General features: G+C 54.7%; 1 protein-coding gene across 1 annotated transcript in view; it reads right to left on the bottom strand.

The window, feature by feature from the left end:
- Nucleotides 1-294: 294 nt before the first annotated feature.
- LOC114431711 (zinc finger protein GLI2-like) overlaps nt 295-24,218 on the bottom strand; it is a 24,847-nt gene continuing 923 nt past the window's right edge. The window contains exons 2-13 of the mRNA XM_028399308.1: nt 14,588-14,696; nt 9,652-9,854; nt 8,935-9,117; nt 7,230-7,431; nt 6,944-7,139; nt 6,660-6,770; nt 5,700-5,840; nt 4,186-4,335; nt 3,815-3,979; nt 3,459-3,737; nt 1,917-2,238; nt 295-1,841 (exon numbers count right to left, since the gene is read on the bottom strand). Coding sequence (XP_028255109.1) covers nt 295-1,841; nt 1,917-2,238; nt 3,459-3,737; nt 3,815-3,979; nt 4,186-4,335; nt 5,700-5,840; nt 6,660-6,770; nt 6,944-7,139; nt 7,230-7,431; nt 8,935-9,117; nt 9,652-9,854; nt 14,588-14,696 — 3,608 coding nt within the window. The remainder of the gene's footprint in view (nt 1,842-1,916; nt 2,239-3,458; nt 3,738-3,814; nt 3,980-4,185; nt 4,336-5,699; nt 5,841-6,659; nt 6,771-6,943; nt 7,140-7,229; nt 7,432-8,934; nt 9,118-9,651; nt 9,855-14,587; nt 14,697-24,218) is intronic.

The raw sequence follows: 24,218 nt of genomic DNA, 5'->3' as shown, positions 1-24,218 counted from the left end.
GTATTTCTTAAAAATGTACAAATGATATTTACACACAGCCCGCAGACGTGTACGAAAGAAGAGGAAGCAGGAAGTGACCCTCTGACCCTCAGTCTGCGTGGAACATGGCGGCAGGAGTCCGAGGCGTCACATGATCACCTGGTTGCATTTAAAATGGAATCATATGCAGCACATGCACACGATCAGGCGAAGCAGGCACTTAGTAAACCCATGGTACTGCAGACTTTGCACAAATATGGCTTTTCACACACAACGGCAGCCATTTTGAATAACAGGACTGTACAGGAAGGAGCGTCAGGAGTCCAGAGTCCGGCCTGCTGCGTGTGGCGGCACGCTCAGGAACTTGTTCTCTTCTGCCAGAGCAGTCAGCAGCGAGCTCATGTCCCCGACGGCCATGTTCCCCGTCCCCGCCGGCACGCCGGGCAGCGTGAGCGAGTTCCTGGGCGTCGTCAGGCGAGAGGAGCTCTGAGACAGGCTGCGGAGCAGGCCTGGACTCAGGGTTCCCGACACCAGGCTGGACTGATCCCCATCATCCAGCATGCTGTCAAAGTCTATCTGTGTGTGCCCTAGACCTGCGTCAGAGTCTGCGGGCCGAGGCGCCGCTGCGTGATCAAAAGGCGGGAACAGGTGGCGGCTTGAGTTCCTGTTGGGCTCGAACAGGTGAATCTGCCCTGTGTAGTACAGAGCGTGGTCTCCAGGGCTGCAGCGAAGCTCCGATCCGTCACAGTCCTCAGCTTTTACCTGGACAGGCAGAAATCCAGCAAATGTCTCGTCCGTGGGCTCCTGTTTGAGAGCGGCTGCTGGATGAGTGCCACAGGGACCAGAACTCTGCAGGGAGCAGTCAGAGTTCAGCTGCAGCGGGCGGGTGAGGGGTCCAGAGCTGAGGTGTTGCTGGAGGACGGCCAGGTTTCCACGCTCATGCTGCTTGGAGTACTGTAGGAGGACGTGGTCCCTCTGTGAAGACGGACCCGTCTGCCCTGGACTCACAGAGGACACAGGGTTCATGTCGGTGATCCGTCTCTGGTAGTACAGCCGGTCCGGAAGCCCGTGGATGTCACTCGTCTCCATGGGGACGTTCTCTGAGATGCTGGCTGGCTGCAGGCCACAGGGGTGTCGATGAACACCGCCGTGAACAGGACGTCGGCGGGCGGCTGCGGGCGGTGGGTGGGGCTGCGTGGTCGGTCCTCGGCTCAGCGCCCCCACGCTGTTGTAGCGCTGCATCAGCGGCCTGACAGAATGTGTGGCGGCCCGGCTCACAGGGTCGCTGGCTCTGCGGGGGAGGTCGGATGGGACCTCGTGTGGCATCAGGCTGCACGCGGTGTGGCGGCTGTACTGACCATTGTGGGTGGAGGAATCCTGGGGGTCATCATGGTGGACTGCCCAAGACCCCAGACACATTTGGTCCATGTGTGGAAGAGGCGTGGGTGGAGCGCCTCCAGTTGCAGCAGCGTATTTGGCCTTGAGGCGGTAATGCTGAGCCGGGGTCAGACTGAGGGCGCTGGGAGGACCTCCTCCTCCTCCACCGCTCCCCCCACACTGGCTGGCCTGACTGGAGCGCCGTGAGATGTCGGCAGAGATGGGGTCGTAGGAGTCGGCAGAGCTGACGTTGCTGGGGCGGTTGGCGCCGAACTGGGAGGTCTGGCTGGAGCGGCGGCTGGAGAAGCAGGGGGAGATGCCCGAGGAGCGGCGGCTGAGGGTGTAAACTGAGCTCAGGGTGCTGGAGGTGCTGCCGCGCCGGTCTGAGATGTGGTCCAGCAGGGTCAATTTACCAGAGCTCAGTTCACCCGAGCTGGAACCGGGGAAGGACACCGGACCTCCACCCATACTCTCCAGGAGGGACCCTGTGGAGGAACAGAGGCAGAAAGGATGAATAAAGGATGGAGCTCTGCAGCCACCGACCACAACCGTCCACTCACCGCTCGCTGGTATGGGTGGCAGCTTGGTGCCGAGGACCGGGGGCGTTGGGCTGTTGGCCCACCGACACGAGTCCCTCACCGTCTTCAGCTTCTCCTGTTTGAGATGCTTTCTGAAGTGGAGGCCCACCGCTGCGACCCCGCCGGTGGACTCCTCGAAGCCCAGCGACTCCATGAAGGGCAGGTCGTCCAGGGTGCTGAGGTCCCCCAGGCTTCCCCCGCTGTGCACCGCCATCTCTACTCCACTGTCATTGTTGGCGGCGCTGCCAAGTGGTGATGGTTCGCTGCTACATGATGACTGACCGCCAGGGCTGGACTGATACATCTGTGAGGACAGAGGACAAAATCATCTGAAGGTGTCCCCATGTCCTGAAAGTGAGGACGCAGTCTGTCCTAAAAAGAGTTTCCTCAGAACAAAAGTGGAACAGCGGTTAGCGGTTAGCATGAGCAGCAGCTTTTATCCTCCCCCAGCTTAATTGTAAATAATGAGTGTTTTTAGGGATGGGGGTGGGGGTGAGGAGGTGGGGGTGCACCGCAGATTACAGGCCGCCTCAGTCTGTCTGTGAATTAGAAATGGGCAGGATGAAAGACTGCCAGAGCCCGAGCCAGGAGTGCAGGGCCAATCAGCACAAGCCTCCGAAAAGTGAGCGGAGCTGGTGGAGCGGGTGGAGCGGGTGGAGGTGCACTCAGCGTCCGGCACTGATATTTACAGTAAAATGTTTACATTCTGGCTGTATGCTGATCCGAGCGCCCCAGCTGCTGGGCTTCCCACATCAGGATGAAGAACAACAGCCTCTCCCTCTCTGAGCGCGCTCTGAAATACTCGCTGCTAAAAAGCTGTCTTGATCACAGCTGGAGCGCCGGCTCCGTTTGCACAACCAATTCCCAGAGTTTGAATATTAATCCTGCAGCGACTTTTATCACGTTCAGCCTGTTTGATGAGCCGCCGCTGTGAGCACCATCATGGATGACAAGCGGTGTCAGACACTAGGACTGTAGGTGAAGATGACTTCCTGTTGGTCCAGTGTTGTTAAGAGGAAACATGAAAGATTGAAATGATGAAGGATGGAGGAAGATGATGATAGGTGAGCTCACCTTAGTAAGGTCTGTCCATGTGGGAGGTCAGGAGACACAGACAGCAGAGGTTAGCATACAGAGGTTAGCATATAGAGGCTAACATGCAGAGGTTAGCATGCAGAGGTTAGCATACAGATGTTAGCATACAGAGGCTAGCATACAGAGGCTAGCATGCAGAGGTTAGCATACAGAGGTTAGCATACAGAGGCTAGCATGCAGAGGCTAGCATGCAGAGGCTAGCATACAGAGGTTAGCATACAGAGGCTAGCATACAGAGGTTAGCATGCAGAGGGTAGCATGCAGAAGTTAGCATGCAGAGGTTAGCATGCAGGGGTTAGCATGCAGAGGCTAGCATGCAGAGGGTAGCATGCAGAGGTTAGCATACAGAAGTTAGCATGCAGAGGTTAGCATACAGAGGCTAGCATGCAGAGGTTAGCATAGAGAGCTTAGCGTCTTTGAGCATCTTACCACAGAGTTCTCCGTCTTGATGGACTTGACATGCAGGTAGTCTTCCACGCCTCTGGGGGAGCTGTTGTTCGATATCTTGTCCTCCCTATGGATCCTCTCTCGGGGACCGGTCTCGTTCTCGCCGTTCTCCCTGGGTGCCGGCGGCCTGGGCGGCAGGTCGCTGCGTTGCTTCTTGGTGACGTGGGCTTCGGGGCCGTGGACCGTCTTCACGTGCTTCCTGAGAGAGCTGGGGTCGGTGTAGCGCTTGGTGCAGCCGGGGATCTTACAGACGTATGGTTTCTGTGGAAACATGGAGGTTATCACTGACAGACTGCGTGGAAACTAAGGTGGCCTGAGCTCGGCGGCGGGTCCCGTACCTCGTTGGAGTGCGTGCGGTTCTGGTGCTTGGCTCGGTCAGAGGCGTTGGAGAAGGCCTTGTTGCATCCTTCGTGCTCGCAGACGTACGGCTTCTCGCCGGTGTGGGAGCGCAGATGGGTTTTCAGATTCTCCAGGCGGGAGTAGGCCTTGGAGCAGCCCTCGAACTGCAGACCAGAGACGACAGGAAGTGATGTCAGAGGTCGTCATTAGTCACTAAATCATGTTTTTCTATAATAATCTGCAGTGAGTGGAAGCAGTGAGCTGCTGCGGTCCCTGGGGGTGTGTGTGTGTGTGTTGCTGGTGTTTAGAGTGTGTGAGCAGCCGCCCTCTCGGGGGCCCGTTGGGGCCGGCGAGGCCATCCGTTACCCACCGTGCACTTGTGTGGTTTCTCCCCCGTGTGTCGGCGCATGTGAACCACCAGCATGTACTGAGCTTTGAAGGGCTTCTGCTCCCGCGAACAGTCCTCCCAGCGGCACACGAACTCCTTCTTCTCTCCGTGGATGTGGTCATTATTGATGTGCTGTGGGACACACACACACACAGAAGTGAGTGTGTCTGCAGAGACTTGTCCACTAAGAGGCTCTCATGTTGTTCTCGGCTGGATGTTTCTGTAGGAATCCATCTTATGGGGGGCGGTCTCGGAGGACCTGCAGCTTCTTCTTCTCTGCTGCTAATTAGGACCCTCAGCCTGAGCCTGTCCATGCTCCGCCTCCTTCATTAAAGCTGCAGATGAGTGGATTCATGTTTCTGTGATTGTGCAGCGGGACAGATAATCATGCAGTGACTTGACACTGATGTTTGCGGACAGTCACAGAGGTGCATCATGGGAGGATTTCCTCCTCCTCTGAGGTGAATGACACCCCCCCCCCCACTAATCCTCCCTGCTGCCCCCCTCTCTGCTTCAGTGGAGCTGTAGAATGCTGCAGAGTCTTTGAGGTGCTGTCTGTCTCCGCTGTCTTGTCCTGTCTTTGCTGTCTTGTCTCTGTTGTCCACTCTCTACTGTCCTGTCTCTTCTGTCCTGTCTTGTCTCTGCTGTCCTGTCTTTGCTGTTCTTGCTCTGCTGTCTTGTCTCTGCTGTCTTGTCCTCTCTCTCCTGTCCTGTCTCTGCTGTCCTGTCTTTGCTGTCCTGTCTCTTCTCTCTTGTCCTGTCTCTGCTGTCCTGTCTTTGCTGTTCTTGTCTCTGCTGTCCTGTCTTTGCTGTTCTTGCTCTGCTGTCTTGTCCTGTCTTTGCTGTACTGTCTCTGCTGTCTTGTCCTGTCTTTGCTGTCCTGTCTCTTCTCTCTTGTCCTGTCTCTGCTGTACTGTCTCTGCTGTCTTGTCTCTGCTGTTCTTGCTCTGCTGTCCTGGCTCTGCTGTCTTGTCTCTGTTGTCCACTCTCTGCTGTCCTGTCTCTGCTGTCCTGTCCTCTCTCTGTTGTCCTGTCCTGTCCTGTTTCTGCTGTCTTGTCTCTGCTGTCCTGTCTTTGCTGTTCTTGCTCTGCTGTCTTGTCTCTGCTGTCTTGTCCTCTCTCTCCTGTCCTGTCTCTGCTGTCCTGTCTTTGCTGTCCTGTCTCTTCTCTCTTGTCCTGTCTCTGCTGTCCTGTCTTTGCTGTTCTTGTCTCTGCTGTCTTGTCTCTGCTGTCCTGTCTTTGCTGTTCTTGCTCTGCTGTCTTGTCCTGTCTTTGCTGTCCTGTCTCTTCTCTCTTGTCCTGTCTCTGCTGTACTGTCTCTGCTGTCTTGTCTCTGCTGTTCTTGCTCTCCTGTCCTGGCTCTCCTGTCCTGGCTCTGCTGTCCTGTCCTCTCTCTCCTGTCCTGTCTCTGCTGTCCTCTCTTTGCTGCCCTGTCTCTGCTGCCCCGTCTCTTCTGTCCTGTCCTGTCTCTGCTGTCCCGTCTGAGCCAGACTTACGTGGACCAGCTGGTCCTGCGTGTCGTACTCCCTGCTGCAGTCCTCCCAGTGGCAGTTGGTCTCGTACACGGCCTCGGCCTCCTGCTTGCACTCGTCCCGCTCCACGTCGTCCTTCAGGTCCAGCAGGCTGCCCTGATGGTTCTGAGATCAGACATGTGACAGCATCAGTTCTGGTCCTGCATCGGTTCTGTGTCTCTCTGTAATCTGTGCGCTCTGATGTTTGGAAGAGTCGCGGCCTCAGACGCCGCTCTGTGTTCATGAGTTTGAACCAGAGACGTTAAATTACAGATTCAGACCCATCGTGCTCAAGTTAAAGACTCCAGACTCACATTTGTTTTGACAACCTGCACCGCACACACACACACACACACACACACACACACACACACACACATGTTTACAGCGGCCTCTAATTCAGCAGCGCCGTCCTCCTGCACCGAGGTGCTGAAAGTCTTTATGCACAAAACTTCCTGCACGAGCGCACACGTCCGAGACTGACACACAGCTCCCTGCATCCACACACACACACACACACTCTCACACACAACGTGCTGACTGCAGCATGTTGTCTGTGCCCCACGCACGCTATCTTCATCAATTCTGCCGGCCCCAAGACGCCTGCGCGCGGCGCCGTCCCCATGCATCAAGCCCAAACCTGCCTCGCTATCGGAGAGGAGCCGCAAATTTGTCAAAAGACGGAGAAAAGGCTCCTCAGATGACAATAAAGCCCGGCCAATATTTCATGAAAATGAAGTGCTCTGGCACAGTTTACACTGGCCGGGGAGGGAGAGGGAGGAGGGGGGGGCGAGCAAACCAATGGCTGCAAAGCTCTTATCATGTGGAGTTTTTCTTCATCCCAGATGTGTTTTACAAGGGGGTCACGGCGGGCTGCGGCCCCCCGGGGGCCTCTCACAGCACAGGGTCCATTTAAAAAAAGACAAACAGGACACGCTGTCTTACCGGTGAACACGGAGACGCCGGCCTCAGGCCCTCCGCTTCGGCTTTGACCTTTGACCTCTTGGTGATCATGGGGTCGACCGTGCTGCTGACGGCGGAGTCGCCGCCGTGGTGCTGAGGAGAGAATTCAGACGTCATTTAAAGCTTTGACATAATCACAGGCCCCGCCGTGTTTACTGCTCCACCTTCATCTGTGATTACAGGCTGGCTGACAGGGCAGGACGGCGTGGGCGGAGGCCGTTGACGCTGCACGCCGCACATCATAACATCGAGCACACACTGTTTACCTTCGACGTCAGGTCGCTGCTGTGGGCGGAGGAGGGCAGGGAGGAGAGGCCGAGGCTCGCCTGGTGGCTGGAGAAGGAGGCGGCGGCGGGCTGGATGAGGGGCGGGGTGTGTCCGAAGGCGCTGAGCCCCCGCTGCTGGGAGAGGAGCTGCTGGTAGGCCATGGGGTTGATGGGGTGCGGGAAGGGGAAGGACGGGCTGCGGCAGAGAGAGACGGACAGGTAACCACACACCCGTGAGAGGCGGAGCTCTGGAGTCTAAGTGTGTGTGTGTGTGCAGGTGTGTTACCTGAGGCCTCCGACCGACAGGTGTCCGTAGGAGCTGCTGGCGGCCGAGCTGGAGCGCGAGTTGTTGATGTACGCCACCAGGGAGTTGGGCGAGGTGCGGATCATGGTCTGCAGGTCGATGCTGGCGTCGGACAGCGGCGAGATGGACAGCGCCCTCTTCCTGTTCAGCCTGGGCGTCAGTCTGGGGCTGGAGAAGCGCGACACTGCGGACGCACAGGTGTGTGAGTGTACTCAGGCCTCCGCTCGCCGCTAATCTAAAAGAATGAGTCCTCTCCGAGAGGAGGGGGGGGGCAGTGATGGATGCTGCATCAGTCTGATTCACTGTAGCTGTGATGGAGGCGGCAGAGGGAAACCATGAGGAGCTGACCCACATCTGAAATCTGTCCCAGTGACACAAATCCTGAACATTTAGCCGCAGTTACACAACTCAGAGGACGGCCCGGGTTCAAGAAGGACAACGAGCTGAAAGTTTGATCAGGACGGACCCGGAGCGCCGCGCCGCCTCCGCTCATCGCCTTTCACAGCACGACTCTCTGCTCTTTACTCCAAAATCTGCCCACATGTGGCGACCTCATTAACATTCAGACATAACTAATCAATCTCCCCACAATAATCCCCCGTAATTACTGCTGATAAACATCAGGCGGGCTTCACCGTGCTAAATGAGGGCAATTTACAGGGAATTGATCTGTGAGGAAACGTCTGTGGGCGCGCGCAGACCTGAGCGCCACACTTCCTGTCCGCCGTGGGAATCAGAGAGGTGGTGCTCAGAGCGGGTTTATTACCGCAGACATTACCGCTGAGAGCTGAGCAGTGTGTGTGTGTGTGTGTGTGGATTTAGGCAGCTCAGGACTGGCAGACGTATCCGTCTCTGTTACTTCCTCTCACCTCTGGGGAGATGTGTTTATTAATGTGCCACTTCCACTGATAAATGGACCAATGGAAAACCTGGAACCCCCCCCCCCCACTCCTCCACTGTGATTTATACGAGCAGGCTGGCCGGAGGAGTGTGTGTGTGTGTGTGTGTGTGTCTCCTGATCAGCTGACCTCCTCGTGTCTGCATGGCTGGACGGGGCCGAGCGTTTGTTTTGGCGCCTGCTCACTGTTGGAGACGCCTGGAAGTGAAGTTATGACAGCTTTAGTGAGGCCGGCTGGCAGGCCGACACCACAACACAGCGAGCTCATTCACAAGCCTGCACAGCGTCAGCTGAGACCGCCGCGCCGCCGAGCGAGCCGCCCAGAGCTTCACATCACCCTCTGACCTCACTGCCATCACTGTGCAGAGCATTTAAAGTGTGGAGGACATATTCACATCCTGGAGGACGGTTAAAAGTCCTCCACTAAACATTGAGCCAGCCATTGATATCCCATGATGCTGCAGGAGGAAATGTCACATCAGCAGCGGATAAAGCTGGCAGGCGGCAGCGTGCCTGGTGTTCATCATCAGGACTTCCCCTCGCCGTCCGTCTCCCTCTCAGACACGGCTTCTCCTTTTAAGGTGCTGAGCAAAGCGCCCCATCAAAGTGTAGGCACTCAGGGCGTTAAACATACCTGCTGCGCCCGCCGCGGCATGCACAGGACGGGTCACAGCGCCGCCATGTTTTTTTTTTACATTAAACATGTAATCAGGCTTCTGCTGGTCTCACAGTGATCTCACCGCTGGGACCAGGACAGGATCCAGTCCCTGAAAAGACGCCGGTACTCACCGTCAATGGGGGTGATGTAGTCGGACAGGTGGGCCCCCGCGGCGGCCCCGGCCCCCTGCATGAGCAGCTCGCTGTAGGGGCTCCGGTGGCTGGCCATCAGGTGGTAGTACTCGGCCGGGCTGGCACCCGGAGGAGGAGGAGGGAGGCCGAACAGCCCGCGGTCCTTCAGATGCTCGTGGGCCACTGCAGGAGGGGGGAGGGGGGGGTGAGGGAGGAGAGGGGGGAGAGGGTGAGGGAGGAGAGGGGGGAGGGGAATCAGAAGCACAGGTGAGGGGTGACTGGAACACCTTCATTTCCAAACAGCCATTTGCATCCGTCCACCTTATTTCGGCGGAGCGTGGCGCCACATTAGCGCTGACAGAGCGCAGCGGGAGATTTATGACCCGCCCCCTTACTGTAGGTTAGGCTGCCGCCGCCGCTTTAAACAGCGTCTACGAGGATCTGCAGGCTGTTCCTCTGCTAAAGATTTCACAGGAAAAGCTCCGGACTGTTTGTGTTAAACCTGAGTCAGGTCCATTCATTCAGACTTTCATCTGAGTTCGTTGCTTTATTTCAGCTTCTAAATTAAACAGAACGGCTCCGAAAAACTCAAAGATTAATGAGAATAAAAACATGAGAGTAACACAAACTCACAAATTCACTTTTAAATTAGCTACAAAAGTTTGTTTTCTCCTGATCATTCCTGTGTGTGTGTGTGTGTGTGTGATGGAGGCTCACAGTCTGCCGGGCTCAGTCCTCTGGCGGCTGAGATCATGGACAGGGTGGGGCTGCCGTGCACCGAGCGCAGGTAGTGCTCCATGTGAGGGCTGACATACGGGTGGGGCGGGCTGAATGGGGACTCACCGGTCGCCACCGCCGCCGGAGAGAGGCGAATCAGGGAGATGTCGGAGATGACGGGGCTGCCGGTCAGACCTGCAGGGCTGGAGGAGAGAGAGGGGAGGGGGGGTTAGAGCGAACCTGATCCTCAGTGAGATCACGTCTGACTGCGGAGCTTTGATCAGAGGCCGGGGGGAGGCACGGCGGCGGCGCCTCTGACTCACCTCAGCCTGTGTCTCAGTCTTCATGTGGTCCAGACTCACCAGGTCTTTGGACAGTTTTGAAACTTTTAATCCTAAAATGTGCTGATGTGATGAGGAAGCTGCTGTCAGCAGGAAACAGGCTGATTAAACGAGCCCTGATCATTACACTAGGACTGGATTCAATCTGACGGGGGTGACGGGCCGAGCTCAGCAGCCCTCACCTGCTTCAGAAGTACACACAGCGTCCAACACAGGCTGCGTTAGCCGGCAGCAGGTTGCATCATGAGCGGAAGACTCCAGCAAACACATGATCAGGCCTGGATTATTGATGCTCTCAACATGTAGCTCTTACTCAGGAGGGGGCCGGCCTTCAGAGCGCGTCCCGGGCCGGCGCCGGGCGGTCATCACACAGAGGCGGTTGTAGTATAAACGTCACAACCTACGACCAGCTGAGTGAACCTGGCTGTTCAGTATCTCTGAAGCTGGCGGTGTTGCTGCTTCCTGTTTCTTTTTGTTGGACTGGTATCAGTGTGTGTGTCTGTGTGTGTGTGCGCACGCTCCTCTTAGGCGACACCGGAGATGAATTACAGTGTGACAGTGACTCTCGTCTCTGGTGTCGGGCTCAGGGAGCGCTCTGATTTAGATAAATCGTGTCGCTGAATAAACTCCCACTGTAGGTTTATGAGTCTGCCGCGTGAAGCGCACCTCTCAAACTTTAACAGGCAACCCCCCCTTCCACCGCCGCTACCACCATCGCCGCCATCACGAAACCCCCAAACGCCTCCGTGCAGAGCGAGAGAGATGACCTAGATACAAACAAACAGAGCTCGGCCTGCTCAAACAGTCGTCTCCTCAGAGACGGAGCTTTGATTTCAACACAGACCATTTTTAAAACGTCCCCGAAACATGACGGCAAAACACACTGATGTCAGGCTGGTGACTGACTGACTTTTCCCTGGCTGTTTTTTTGCCTGACTGGTTTCAGACTGGTTTTTGACTGTTTTTTATTGACTGGTTTTTGACTGGTTGGTTTCAGACTGTTTTTTTTTATTGGCTGTTTTTTGAGTGGCTGGTTTTTGACTGGCTGGTTTCACAGTTTTTTTTCGGCTGGTTTTTTGTCTGACTGGTTTCAGATTGGTTTTTGCCTGACTGGTTTCAGACTGGTTTTTGCCTGGCTGGTTTCAGACTGGTTTTTGCCTGGCTGGTCTCAGACTGGTTTTTGCCTGGCTGGTTTCAGACTGGTTTTTGCCTGGCTGGTCTCAGACTGGTTTTTGCCTGGCTGGTTTCAGACTGGTTTTTGCCTGGCTGGTTTCAGACTGGTTTTTGCCTGACTGGTCTCAGATTGGTTTTTGACTGAGTGGTTTCAGACTGGCTTTTTATTGGCTGGTTTTTTGCCTGACTGGTTTCAGACTGGTTTTTGCCTGGCTTCTTTCAGACTGTTTTTTTGACTGGCTGGTTTCAATGTTTTTTATCGGCTGGTTTTTTGCCTGACTGGTTTCAGACTTGTTTTTGCCTAACTGGTTTTAGACTGGTTTTTGACTGACTGGTTTCAGGCTGGTTTTTGACTGACTGGTTTCAGGCTGGTTTTTGACTGACTGGTTTCAAACTGGTTTTTGCCTGGCTGGTTTTTTTGTCTGGCATCTTTCTAACTGGTTTTTGACTGGTTGGTTTCAGACTGTTTTTTTATTGGCTGTTTTTTGAGTGACTGGTTTTTTGACTGGCTGGTTTCACAGTTTTTTTTCGGCTGGTTTTTTGCCTGACAGGTTTCAGACTGGTTTTTGCCTGACTGGTTTCAGACTGGTTTTTGCCTGGCTGGTTTCAGACTGGTTTTTGCCTGGCTGGTCTCAGACTGGTTTTTGCCTGACTGGTTTCAGGCTGGTTTTTGACTGACTGGTTTTTCCCTGACTGGTTTCAGGCTGGTTTTTGCCTGACTGGTTTTTGACTGACTGGTTTCAGACTGGTTTTTGACTGTTTTTTTTTATTGGCTGTTTTTTGAGTGACTGGTTTTTTGTCTGGCGTCTTTCAGACTGGTTTTTGACTGTTTTTTATTGACTGGTTTTTGCCTGACTGGTTTCAGACTGGTTTTTGCCTAACTGGTTTTTGACTGTTTTTTTATTGACTGGGTTTTGCCTGACTGGTTTCGGACTGGTTTTTGCCTGGCTGGTTTTTGCCTGGCTTCTTTCAGACTGGTTTTTGCCTGGCTGGTCTCAGACTGGTTTTTGACTGACTGGTTTCAGACTGGTTTTTACCTGACGGGTTTCAGACTGGTTTTTGCCTGACTGGTTTCAGACTGGTTTTTACCTGACGGGTTTCAGACTGGTTTTTACCTGACGGGTTTCAGACTGGTTTTTACCTGACTGGTTTCAGACTGGTTTTTGCCTGACTGGTCTCAGACTGGGTTTTGCCTGGCTGGTTTCAGACTGGTTTTTTATTTACTGGTTTTGGTCTCACTGGTTTTTGCCTGACTGCTTTCAGACTGTTTTTTTTCCTGACTGGTTTTTGCCTGGCTTCTTTCAGACTGGTTTTTGCCTGGCTGGTCTCAGACTGGTTTTTGACTGACTGGTCTCAGACTTGTTTTTGCCTGACTTGTTTCAGGCTGGTTTTTGCCTGGCTGGTTTCAGACTGGTTTTTACCTGACGGGTTTCAGACTGGTTTTTGCCTGACTGGTTTCAGACTGGTTTTTACCTGACGGGTTTCAGACTGGTTTTTACCTGACGGGTTTCAGACTGGTTTTTGCCTGGCTGGTTTCAGACTGGTTTTTGCCTGGCTGGTTTCAGACTGGTTTTTGCCTGACTGGTCTCAGACTGGTTTTTGACTGACTGGTTTCAGACTGGTTTTTTATTTACTGGTTTTTGCCTGACTGGTCTCAGACTGGTTTTTGACTGACTGGTCTCAGACTGGTTTTTGACTGTGTGTGTCTGTGTTGTTGCGGCCTCGTTGCGGCGGGGACAGGAGCATCTCTCGTATACAGGAGGGAGAAGGAGGCTTCCGCGCGGCTGCTTCTATGACAAGCTGACAAAATAAGCAGCCCTCTCATTACGGTATATGCAAACAGTGATAAAGGGGACGGCGGCGAGGTGTCATGTTAGACAATCATGGAGGGGACCTCTGACACGCCGCCACGGCTGGATAACAAAGTGCCGCACCAGGCGACAAATGACACCGCACTTAATTTGCTGCGCAATGTTCCTGTAATTAGGTGAATTTGGCACAGGCAGGGGGGAGCGACAGCCAGATCAAGGTCTTGATGAATTAGGGGTCCACTGTCAAGATCAAATCACATTAATCAAGGTGGCCGAGTCCGCGGACAGCCCGGGCCCCCTCCCCTCCCCTCCCCCGCCCACCACTCTCCCGGCCGGCGTGATGAATAGCCCTGCTTCCGCCAGGCGCGAAGTATGCATCACCATCAAATCTGTGAATTTAAATGTAAGAGCACTATTTGGAGGATTCTATTGACTTTTTTTGTCTCGCCGCCACTTCCTGCTCCGTGATAAAGTAACTCGGGCTGTGCCACAAACCCACATGTGCTGCCGCTGCTCCCTTCTACGGTCACCTGAACGCACCGCACAGCAGCTTCAGAAGTTTGATCACAGCGCACGCCTGCACACACACAAGCTGTCGCCGTGAAGTTTGTGGCTGCAGGAAGATAAATGGAGCCCGCAGCAGCTCGGCCCGGCTCTGACCTCCACACCCGGGGACTTTCATTAAGGCGGCGCTGGCTCGGGGGCAGCGCGGCCTGCACCGCACAGATTAGCTCCACAACAGGCCGTTAATGAATATAAAGAGGCGGGCCGCGTTATGATGGATCCAGATGTGTTTATGTGAGCCACAGACAGGCCAGGCGGGGCCAGGACAGGCCAGGCGGGGCCAGGACGGCCCAGGACGGGGACTCAGTTTGATTAAAAAAATAAACTTCTCACTCTGGGAGTGTTTGTGTCACATGACCGTTAAGCATGGCTTCCTGAATCCACAGAGACTTATAGGACATTTAACATGCAGAAGTCACACATGATGCATTCAAGGGTCATAGGAAATCTGACAAATTGATCAGCTCTTTCTGAACCAGAGTGAAAAATCGTATTTTTCTGAGATTTACAATTCAGACTAAAAATTCTGTTTGTTCCAGGAACAAAAAACAGAATCCTGATTAAATGAGAAATGTTTTTCCGTCGGCTGTAATCCTCTCGCAGAGATGAGCGCTGTCATTTTAAAGGAAGTCTGATGGGCTGAACTCGGCTTCACGTGTGTAAAGATGTGAAACTCTCTGCTCTGTCCGCTGAACCCTTATTGGAGGAGAGCTCCCTCTTCTCTCTCTGCTCAGTTTGGATCAGCAAACTTCAGACTTCTCTGACTGTTTGATCCCCAGACGTTCGGAGGCAAAGAGCAGCGCTGGCCCACATAATCAAACTGTATCGGAAACAGAGGGGGATTTAGAGCCAGCATTGATTATTCACTTTGGAGGAAGGCAGCGTGTTGTCGTCTGCTTTTCATATTGAACTTGGCACGCGCTCGGCTCTCATCAGCGCCGGCTAACATCCGCTCACTGCAAAAGGAAAAGCAGCCTCTGAGCTGCAGTGCAGTCACCGAGGATGAGACCCAGACCTTCATCACACACACAGCAGAGAGGGGCTTACCTGTGCATGGCGTGCAGCGCGGCGTGCGGCTCGTAGTGGTACCGTCCCTCATGGTGGCGCATGTCGATGGGGATGGGCGTGTGGAAGGTGGGGAAGATGTGGTGTGGGGCTGCCAGAACAGAGAGAGCCAGAGAAGAAGAAGAAGAAGAAGAAGAAGAAGAAGAAGAAGAAGAAGAAGAAGAAGAAGAGGGAGAGGGTTAGCCGAGGAAGGGCGGGAGGGAGAGGAGACTTCAAACCCCGAGAAATTTCAAAGGCAAAAAGGGCTACAATAAAGAAAGATGAATTTCAGAGCGAGCTGAGCACTTTCGTGTAAAATATTGGCACTATCACACAAGAGAAGTGGAATAAATAAATAATCAAAGTCGTCCTAAGAAATCCTACATCTTGAACATAAAAGATCTCCAACCAGGCTTTGACAAAGACCTGCAGCTAGACGCTCTTTGAACTAGACGGGATGATGGACTGTGTGGAGGGAAGCTGCAGCCCCGACTCAAACCGGGGCTGACAGGGCTGGGAAAAGCTTTCTTCTTCCCAACACACACACACACACACACACACACACACAGTGTAAACATGATGGGAAGCGGTCTGACTGACTCTCAGCTAAAGTGATGCTGCTTTGTGTTTGCAGAGTCGGAGGCGTCGCTCCTCATCTGCCCCTGAACGCCTCACCTTGGGGGCAGCACAGAAGGACGTCTGAAGTAAGTCAAGCTAAGCTAAGCTAAGCTAAGCTAGCTGCATGTTTACGAGCTGTGTGTTTGTCCTTTAACAGGTTGTTTACAGAACATCTTCATCCTTTCTGGGCTTTTAACTGTTTCCTGTTAACACTGTTCTCTGGTTTTAACTCTGCAGGCGTCGCCTCACTCTCTCTCTCTCTCTCTGCTTTTCTCTCATCATGTCCTCCCTCGCTCGCCCTCAGTTCTGTTAATTGTAACCTGGTGTGCCTCGAGTGGAGAAGACGAGGAAGGAAAGACAGGAGGAGGAGGAGGAGGAGGTGAGCCAGCTGATCTCTGGACTGCATTAAAATTCCTCTGGTGTCTCACACACACACACACACACACACACACTCTAGCGGGAGTCTCGCAGGGTGACCTGGGATTTGGGAGCGGAGGGGTCAGGGCCACGGATCATTATCTGGGAGGGGATAACGGGGCCTCCCGGGGCTCCCGGGGCCTCAGACCTGAGTGAGTCAGCATTCCAGGTCCATTCCTCTCACTCTGCACCCTGACAGGCTGACGGACAGACCCGGTCCCTGAACGCCCCACAGAAATAGCCCACTTTACTTCATTTTCAGCCTGCACAGGGGGGGGGGGGGTCTGCTGGGACCAGGCTGGATTCCTTCAGGCGGCTTTGTCTCGACCTGCCGCCGTCCGAGCTGCGTTCAGTCAAAGAAAGTTTCAAAAAATATTTTGATGACTTTTAATCTGCAGAAAATACATTTGTGTGTCTGTGTGGTGTGTCTGTGTGTGTGTCTGTGTGTGTGTGTGTCTGTGTGTGTCATGTGTGTGTCTGTGTGTGTGTGTCTGTGTGTGTGTGTGTCTGTGTGTCTGTGTGTGTCTGTGTTGTGTGTGTGTCTGTGTGTGTGTGTGTGTCTGTGTGTGTCTGTGTGTGTCTGTGTGTGTGTGTGTGTGTGTTGTGTGTGTCTGTGTGTGTTGTGTGTGTGTGTGTCTGTGTGTGTCTGTGTGTGTGTGTGTGTGTGTTGTGTGTGTCTGTGTGTGTCTGTGTGTGTGTGTGTCTGTGTGTGTCTGTGTGGTGTGTCTGTGTGTGTGTGTGTCTGTGTGTGTGTGTCTGTGTGTGTGTGTGTGTCTGTGTGTGTGTGTGTGTGTGTGTGTGTGTCTGTGTGTGTGTGTGTGTGTGTCTGTGTGTGTCTGTGTGTGTGTGTGTGTGTCTGTGTGTGTGTGTGTGTGTGTGTCTGTGTGTGTCTGTGTGTGTGTGTGTGTCTGTGTGTGTCTGTGTGTGTCTGTGTGTGTGTGTCTGTGTGTGTGTGTCTGTCTGTGTGTGTCTGTGTGTGTGTGTGTGTCTGTGTGTGTCTGTGTGTGTGTGTCTGTGTGTGTGTGTGTCTGTGTGTGTCTGTGTGTGTGTGTGTGTGTGTCTGTGTGTGTCTGTGTGTGTGTGTGTGTCTGTGTGTGTCTGTGTGTGTGTGCAGGTCTAACGGGCCCCTTTGACCGAGCAGCTCCAGTTAATGCACCATTCATTGCGGGTTGAATTATAAGAGGGGGGTCAGCGGGGGAGGAGGGGGGACAAAGAGCAGCTGGATCTGGGTCAGAGGAGGGACCCCTCTCCTGAAAAATCACGGCTGAGTTCAGCTCTGACTGAATGAGGAGTTTTGTGTCTCCGTATGGGAGGAAGTCCGTCAGTCCCTTTGCGGGCCTGGTCCCGGGCCAGGTCTGGCCGGGCAGGCTTATTCCATCACTGGGACAGCTCCATTGTTCTGCCGCCACGGGAAGAACAAAAGGCGAGCGCTCATGAGAGTTCAAGAGGCGCGTTTACCTGATTCACTGGGCCCCGGTCCCCCCAGGGCCGCCCAGCGGCGTCAGGCGGCGGCGCGGCCCCCCGCTCGGGCTCCAGCCATCTATTAGTCTTTGCTTGATAACATTTGTTTCGGCGCTGCAGCGGGCCGGCGGCACTTCTTCATAGTCAGCAGCAGCAGGAGCCGTTCACCGTGCTGCTGTCACAGGTTCAGAGCCAAAGATCCGACCGCTGCTGTCACATCCCGACAGCTCCGACCTCACTTCCTGTCCCCAGAACCAGACCCAGCGGGGGCCAGAGTTACCCCGACACAAACGCGACGCTCAGCTCTGAGTCCTGACTTTTTAAAAAAGGAAAAATCCTTTTAAAATGTTTCTATAGTGGCTCTGATGGAGCCTCCACCCATCCCTCCACCCAACCCTCCGTCCATCCCTCCACCCATCTCTCCACCCATCCCTCCACCCAACCCTCCGTCCATCCCTCCACCCATCCCTCCACCCAACCCTCCGTCCATCCCTCCACCCATCCCTCCATCCATCCCTCCACCCATTCCTCCACCCATGCCTCTGTCCATCCCTCCACCCATTCCTCCACCCATCCCTTCACCCATCCCTCCGTCCATGCCTCCACCCATGCCTCTGTCCCTGCTGCGGTGGCAAACAGCCACAGGGGAGAGTTCCTTATCAGCCCCGGACAGCTGGGCTCAGGCCACATGCTAATAACCTCCATGCATCACTGCGCTGAAGGTGAGTCGGCAGTAACAGAGCGAGGACGGGCGGCGGTGGTGACGGCGCTGCTGATGGGCCTCCTCCGCTCGCCGTCTTCCCGGCAGCGTGTTGTTAGCATGCTGTTTGTGTAATTTAGGTACTTAGAAGACGGCGAGGGTTCAAAGACTGATTGCGGCGTCGAGTAATCAGCCACCTCCAACGTGCGGCTGATTTATCGCCCCCCGGCTTAATAGCACTGCTTAACACACAGGTTTGTCCAGATTAAGTAATTACCTTAAAGCAAAAGTTTATTATCTTCCCGGACGGGCGCGTGATAAAGGCGCGCTGTCGAGAGGAGCCATGAGAGCCGCTGAATGAGAGCGATAATTAAAACACAATGAATTAAATCGTGGCTTGTGGGGCTGTCACCGTGCTCCCCAGCTAACATCCATATTACCCCGCCGGCGCCCTCGCCAGGGGGGCGCCTGGGATTACGGCTCGGCCCGGACTCAGCTGAATGGGAAATTACTCCAATGGGCCATCTGTAAATTAAACAAAGACCTAGTTCTTCTCCAAAATGAGGAAGGAGGCTGATGGGTGGGGGGGCAGCGGCTAAGAATAACACCTCCACACATTAGCTCTGTAAGCTGCGCTGTGATGTCTTAATGAGGCCTCTGCTGGGACAGATGTTGGAGCCCGGAGAGGAGGAGGAGCACCGGGGAATCTGTTGAGTGATGCGCCTCCTCTTCCTCCTCCTCGTCCCGGTGATGAATGCGTCGCAGGTGAAAAGCTGAGGCGTCACCCCGCCAATCCCCTGATCGTCACGGAGGAGGCCCGGACCTCCAGAATAGATGCAGGTTCTGTCCCGTCAGCACTCGGCCGCCGCCTCCCGTGTCGATAAACGCTCCGCCGCCCGCCTGACGTGATGTGCTGAAGCAGGAGAGGCTCTATTTTGTGTGAGCGGGCCGCTCCCCCGGCTCCGCTCTGCTCGCCGTGTTTGTTTGACAGCGGGTGATGGAGAGCCAGGCCTCTGGCTGACTTCCTCCAGGCAGCGGCGAGGGGCGCCGCAGGACGTCCGAGCTTCAGACACATGTGCGGCGTGATGCAGCACGTTCTGATCAGACACACGTGATGCTGAGCTCATCTATCACAGCCATCACTGTGAGGGGAAATTACAGGACGCTTGGTGGGTTTGTTTTGGCGTCCGCGGTGATGACACCGCTGTAAACACGCCGCTCAGCTCCGTTTAGTTTAGCGGCCGCGCTCGGCTGTAATTGAGCACAACGAGGCGCAGCGTTCCATAAACGACTGGAGGAGTAATTACAGCCTTCATCTCATCTCTGACAGATGTTTCCTACACACTGTGAGCTGTTAGCTCCTCCCCCTCCTCCTCCTCTTCCTCCTCCTCTTCCTCCACCTCCCCCTCCTCCTCCTCCTCCTCTTCCTCCTCCTCCTCCTCTTCCTCCCCCTCCTCCTCCTCTTCCTCCTCCTCTTCCTCCACCTCCCCCTCCTCCTCCTCCTCTTCCTCCTCCTCCTCCTCTTCCTCCTCCTCTTCCTCCTCCTCCTCCTCCTCTTCCTCTTCCTCCTCCTCTTCCTCCTCCTCCTCTTCCTCTTCCTCTTCCTCTTCCTCCTCCTCTTCCTCCTCCTCCTCCTCCTCCTCCTCCTCCTCCTCCTCCTCCTCCTCTTCCTCCTCCTCCTCCTCTTCCTCTTCCTCCTCCTCCTCTTCCTCCTCCTCCTCCTCCTGTCACCTCTGACCTGCACAATTCAGCCTCTGAATAGCTTAGAGAAGAAGAGGCCGCCTCACACAATGAGAGCACCTTTAAATGCTGACTCGTCCCGTCTCAGCTCCTCTCTGAGTCCCTGTCCCCTGTCCCATGTCCCTGTCCCCTGTCCCTGTCCCCTGTCCAACGAGTTTCCTGTGCAGATTAAGAGAGAGATGGTTTATTCGCTGACCTTATTTCGGTCCGTGCTTGGCCTGGTTTGGTGGCTAATTAGCTGGAGGAAACGCCACCAATGGCTACAAGACGAAGCACATCAGGACAACAATTAGTCTAAGAGAGCTATTAGAGGCGGTGCATCAGCTGCAGCGGCGCCGAGGCGGAGGTGGGCCGGATGACTGTCCTGCTGAGCTGTGTCCTTGTTGTGTTTGTACATTTATACACGACGTCTTGATGAGGAAAGGGGAGCTCAGCCGAGGGGGTCGCTGACAGAGGGGGGTCCGAACGGGGGCAGCAGGTTCCCTGTCGGGCCTCCTTGTCTGTCAGTGAGGGAGGTGTCATTACACCCACAGCCTCGGCACATCATCCGCCTCTGGAGGAGGAACTCCTTTAATGAAGTGAGGCTTTCCCAGAGTCCTCTCTGCCTGATGAAGAACCGGCCTTTGTCGTGGGTGGAGTCAGAGAGGAAGATGGAGTGACTCCCACCCTCCTTTGTGAAAGGACAAAGACGGAGTCCGTCAGTCAGGCTGAGAGGGAGGAGACGTCTTAGAGTGGACGCAGCACCGTGACCCTGGGGAGGGGGGGTTCAGAGAGTCGCCACGGCAACAAAGGACTATGTCAGCCTGACTCCTTCTGCCTGCATCTGATTGGACACCTGGGTGTCAAGCTTTCATTTCCCAGCATGCATTGTGAGCTTCCCTCACCTGACAGCGGCTCTGCCTCCGGGTGAGTGGAATGCTCCCGTGGCTCCGCTGAAGGCCTCTAATGAGGCCGTGACGGGCCGCTCGCAGCGAGCGTGCGGCCGGCGGGCGGAGCCGCTGACTTCAGCGTGTTTATGAGGGGAAACATTTCTCTGTGCATGTTGCCGTGTTTTACAGTTGCTAAGGGCCGCTGGCGGCTGTTTGAAACACAACACTGCTCGCTCAGACGGAGCTGTTAAAGTCTGATTTATCATCAGCAGACAAACGGCAGACTGTGTGTTTATCCTTTGATTTCCACTGCAGCCCGGCTAATTAGCTGTTATTGCTAATCTCCAGCTGCTCTCTGCAATACTTACAGGGCAATTAGCGAGCCTCTTCTCATTTCACTGTAACTGTGTAAAGAGCGCCGCCGCTCTCGGCTGGCAGCCGTGTGAGCGGGCGGAGGCGCAGCTCCAGGTCTGACACCGCCTCCGTTCACACGTCCAACCCGGACTCATCACTCTGACGGGCACCATGCAGCTGCAGGTTTTACTTCATGTATCCTCCCAGCTGACTGTCTCCTCTCAGGCCTGATCAGGCCCCCCCTGGTTCCTGTCTGTCCCTGCAGTGGAGACGTGCCCGCTGACCTCCTCTTGATCTGCCTGTTTACTTTAACACACTCTGATTCAGCCTCACACACACACACTGATCCCTCTGTTTGCTCAACAGGTCACAAGTTAAACACACACATGTCTGTAACAGTCCTAACCTGTTTATACAAGACCCCCCCCATTATGATCTTCGCGGCATCCCTCTCTGATGATGCTGATGATGATGATGATGATGATTAAGCGGAGCTGCTGGATGAGTCAGGTCTGACGGTGTCAGGATGTTTCTGCTCTCAGCCTTCACGGTGAACCCAGACAGACCTGGGAGCTGCCCCTGAACCCCCGAGGCCACCTCTCAGGGGGGAGGGGGGGGTGGCCGGCCGGTCTGGTAGACCAGGAGAAGAGGTGGTGGGGGAAGTTTTGGCTTTAATCCTCTGAAACATCCTGGCCTCGCTCCCCACAGCTGTGAGTCTGCAGGAATGCAGCCTGTTGTTTTTAGAAGCGAACCTTAGCGGCTGCGAGACGTCGCCTGGAGCTGCTGGTCACATATTTCAGCGTGGCGGCGGCGGCGGCGCCTCACTTTGATCCTGGTGAGAACCAAACACTTGAGAACAATACGTGTTAAAAAGGACGAGCTGCAGACACCGACTCCTGCACACGTCACCGGAGACAGCAAACACCAGGCCCTGCTTTTACAAGCTCCTTAACGACTCCTCTCAGCCTCCACACAGCTACAACTTCTTCTTCTTCTTCTTTTTTTTAATCCCATAATCCTCCACCCGCCTGTAAACACACCAGCAAAAACACACTCTTCTGCTTTCACTTAGTGCGTCTAATCTGCAGGCTCCTAAAGATGAAACACAGCAGCCATCTTGGAAAGTCCTCAAGCTAAATGTTTACAAAGAGCCACAGAAGTGTGTGTGTGTGTGTGTGTGTGTGTGTGTGTGTGTGTGTGTGTGTGTGTGTGTGTGTGTGTGTGTGTGTGTGTGTGTGTGTGTGCGCGCGCGCAGTGGGCTCACAGATGTGGAAACGTCCTGAGTGATTACTGGAAGACTGCAGCCAATCAGAGCTGATCAGCTCCTTAAAATGTGTTTTTAAACCAAACAATGTCAAATGAGTTAAAGAGGAGCAGCGTCGGTGTGCGAGCTGATGTCAGGGGGCTGTTTTCCTGCTCCCTCTGCAGGGCCTCCCCCGCCTCCTCCCCCGCCTCCTCCCCCGCCTCCTCCCCCGCCTCCTCCCGCTCCTTCTTGTTCAGGAAGATTAGTGGCCGTCCTCTCGGAGCAGGGGCCGGACGCCGAGCCGTTCCTCGGCTGCATTTTTCTCTGTGACCCCCTGAGTGCTCCCTGTGCAGCCGGCGCATCCAGCCACCATCAATTACTCCGAAGAGATCCGTCCTTATCAGCAGCCGGCTTAAAGCGCCGCAAACACGTCTCCATTCATCCAGCGGTGCTCACTGTTCATCACTGTTGCTGCAGCCAGAGATTCATTGACTCTTGTTTCCTTTTTTATCTCTCAGACGGGGAGTCCTGAGCCTGTTCAGGCACTCAGGTGCCCCGGGGCAGCCGAGGAGGTGCTAAGTACTTAGGGTCCCTCCCTGTGGACCGGGCCGGCTCAGCAGAGAGACCTGGGAGGCCGCAGGGAGGCAGAGGAGGCGCATCAATCTCCCTCAGCGACGACAAACTCACTCTCAGCAAGATGAATGTGAGGAGCCGCCGACGCCCGTTAATCAGATCATTAGCAGCTCGGTTCACACAGAGGAGGCGGGACGAGCCGCGCGGGTCAAAGTTCAGAGCGGGAAGCTCCGGGATCATGTGTGAACAATCCTGGGCTCTGATTGGCTCCTGAGAAAGAGGAAGGCAATAACTCTACATTTACCTTCAATCAGATTCCGAGCAGCTTTATGAAAAGTCTGTGACACGCACATCAATAAGGCGGCGCCTCTCTGAGCGCCTGCAGTTATTACCCCGGGCCGGCAGACAGATGCACGCTGTCACAGGAAATACAGCCGCTCATCTGACTCTATTAGCCAGGCAGCCGGGCCCGCGGTTCGAGCCAGAGCCAGGAGGCGGGGTCAGAAGATGGCGGCCGCCGCTGCAGGCCCAGCGGCCGCGGTGCCAGCTTTATTTTATGTGAGGCTCCAAAAAATAAATCTGGTCATCAAAGAGGAGCAGAGAGGAGCACCTGGGTCCATTCTAATGCAGTCAGAGCGCCGTCTCCACTTTCTCAACAAAGTGACTCGCACTTGAGCTTCATTATACGCGCACCCCATTTCCATAGGCCTCTGGGACCGGGACCTGGGCCGCGCACATAAAATAAATGACCGCTCCATGATAAATGGTTCTATTAGCAATCCAGATTGTTAAACTGTGATATAACAGATCGGAGAGGGGCGCCGGGGCCCATTCATTTTCCTCCTGCTGCACACATACCGCCGTAAATAGCTTGTTTTTATGTGTAAATAACGTATTAAAACTCGGCATTAGCCCTGTTCTTTGATAGAGAGGAAATTGTTGGGAATAAATAACGTGGGACGGGCGTGTAAAAGGAGGCGGGGCTGTCGGAGCGGCGGCGTGGAGGCTCAGAGGTGGGCATGACTTAGGTGACAGGAGCTCTGCAGGCAGCGGTAAAGCACGGGCTGACACCAGAACAGCTGCAGTATATTAGGATGGTCCGCGGCGTGCTGCCTTCAAGGACCGCGGCTCATCTGTCTGCCTCTCAGCCTGCGCGTCGACTTATCAGCGGCCGGCAACAGGAATAATAATGCATATTACCGCCATAAGTAATTGCTCTGTCTGCACGGCGTGGCAGCTGTAAGCAGCGAGGCCGCGCTGATATCTGATTGGTGGAGACGGCGGAGGCTCGGTGTTTACGCTGATAGGGAGCGGGAGGAGATTAGAAGCGGCACGCCTGCGCCCAGGTTCAGCTGAGGGCGCGCTCGGGGTCACTGAGCCCGAGACGTTAATATTCCTCAGAGGAGCGCGCCTCTTTAAGCTCCACCCCTGCCAGCAGTTCTCTGTGGGGGCGGAGCTTATCCCAAACACGTGCGTCCCTAATTAGTCTTTTCCTGACGTTTCCATGAAGTATTGATTTTTCCTGCGTTATTGTTTCACATATTTGAAGCATGAAGAAGTGAACAGACAAACATTCCAGAGGCTCCGCCCCCTGTCTGTCTGTGGACGCAGCGCGGCGCCACCGTGAGTGATCCGGAGGCCTTGTTGAAATATTGAAGC

This window comes from Parambassis ranga, chromosome 2 (genome assembly GCF_900634625.1).
Source record: "Parambassis ranga chromosome 2, fParRan2.1, whole genome shotgun sequence".
NCBI classification, from domain to species: domain Eukaryota; kingdom Metazoa; phylum Chordata; class Actinopteri; family Ambassidae; genus Parambassis; species Parambassis ranga.
This window is presented reverse-complemented; position numbering and strand designations above follow the sequence as displayed.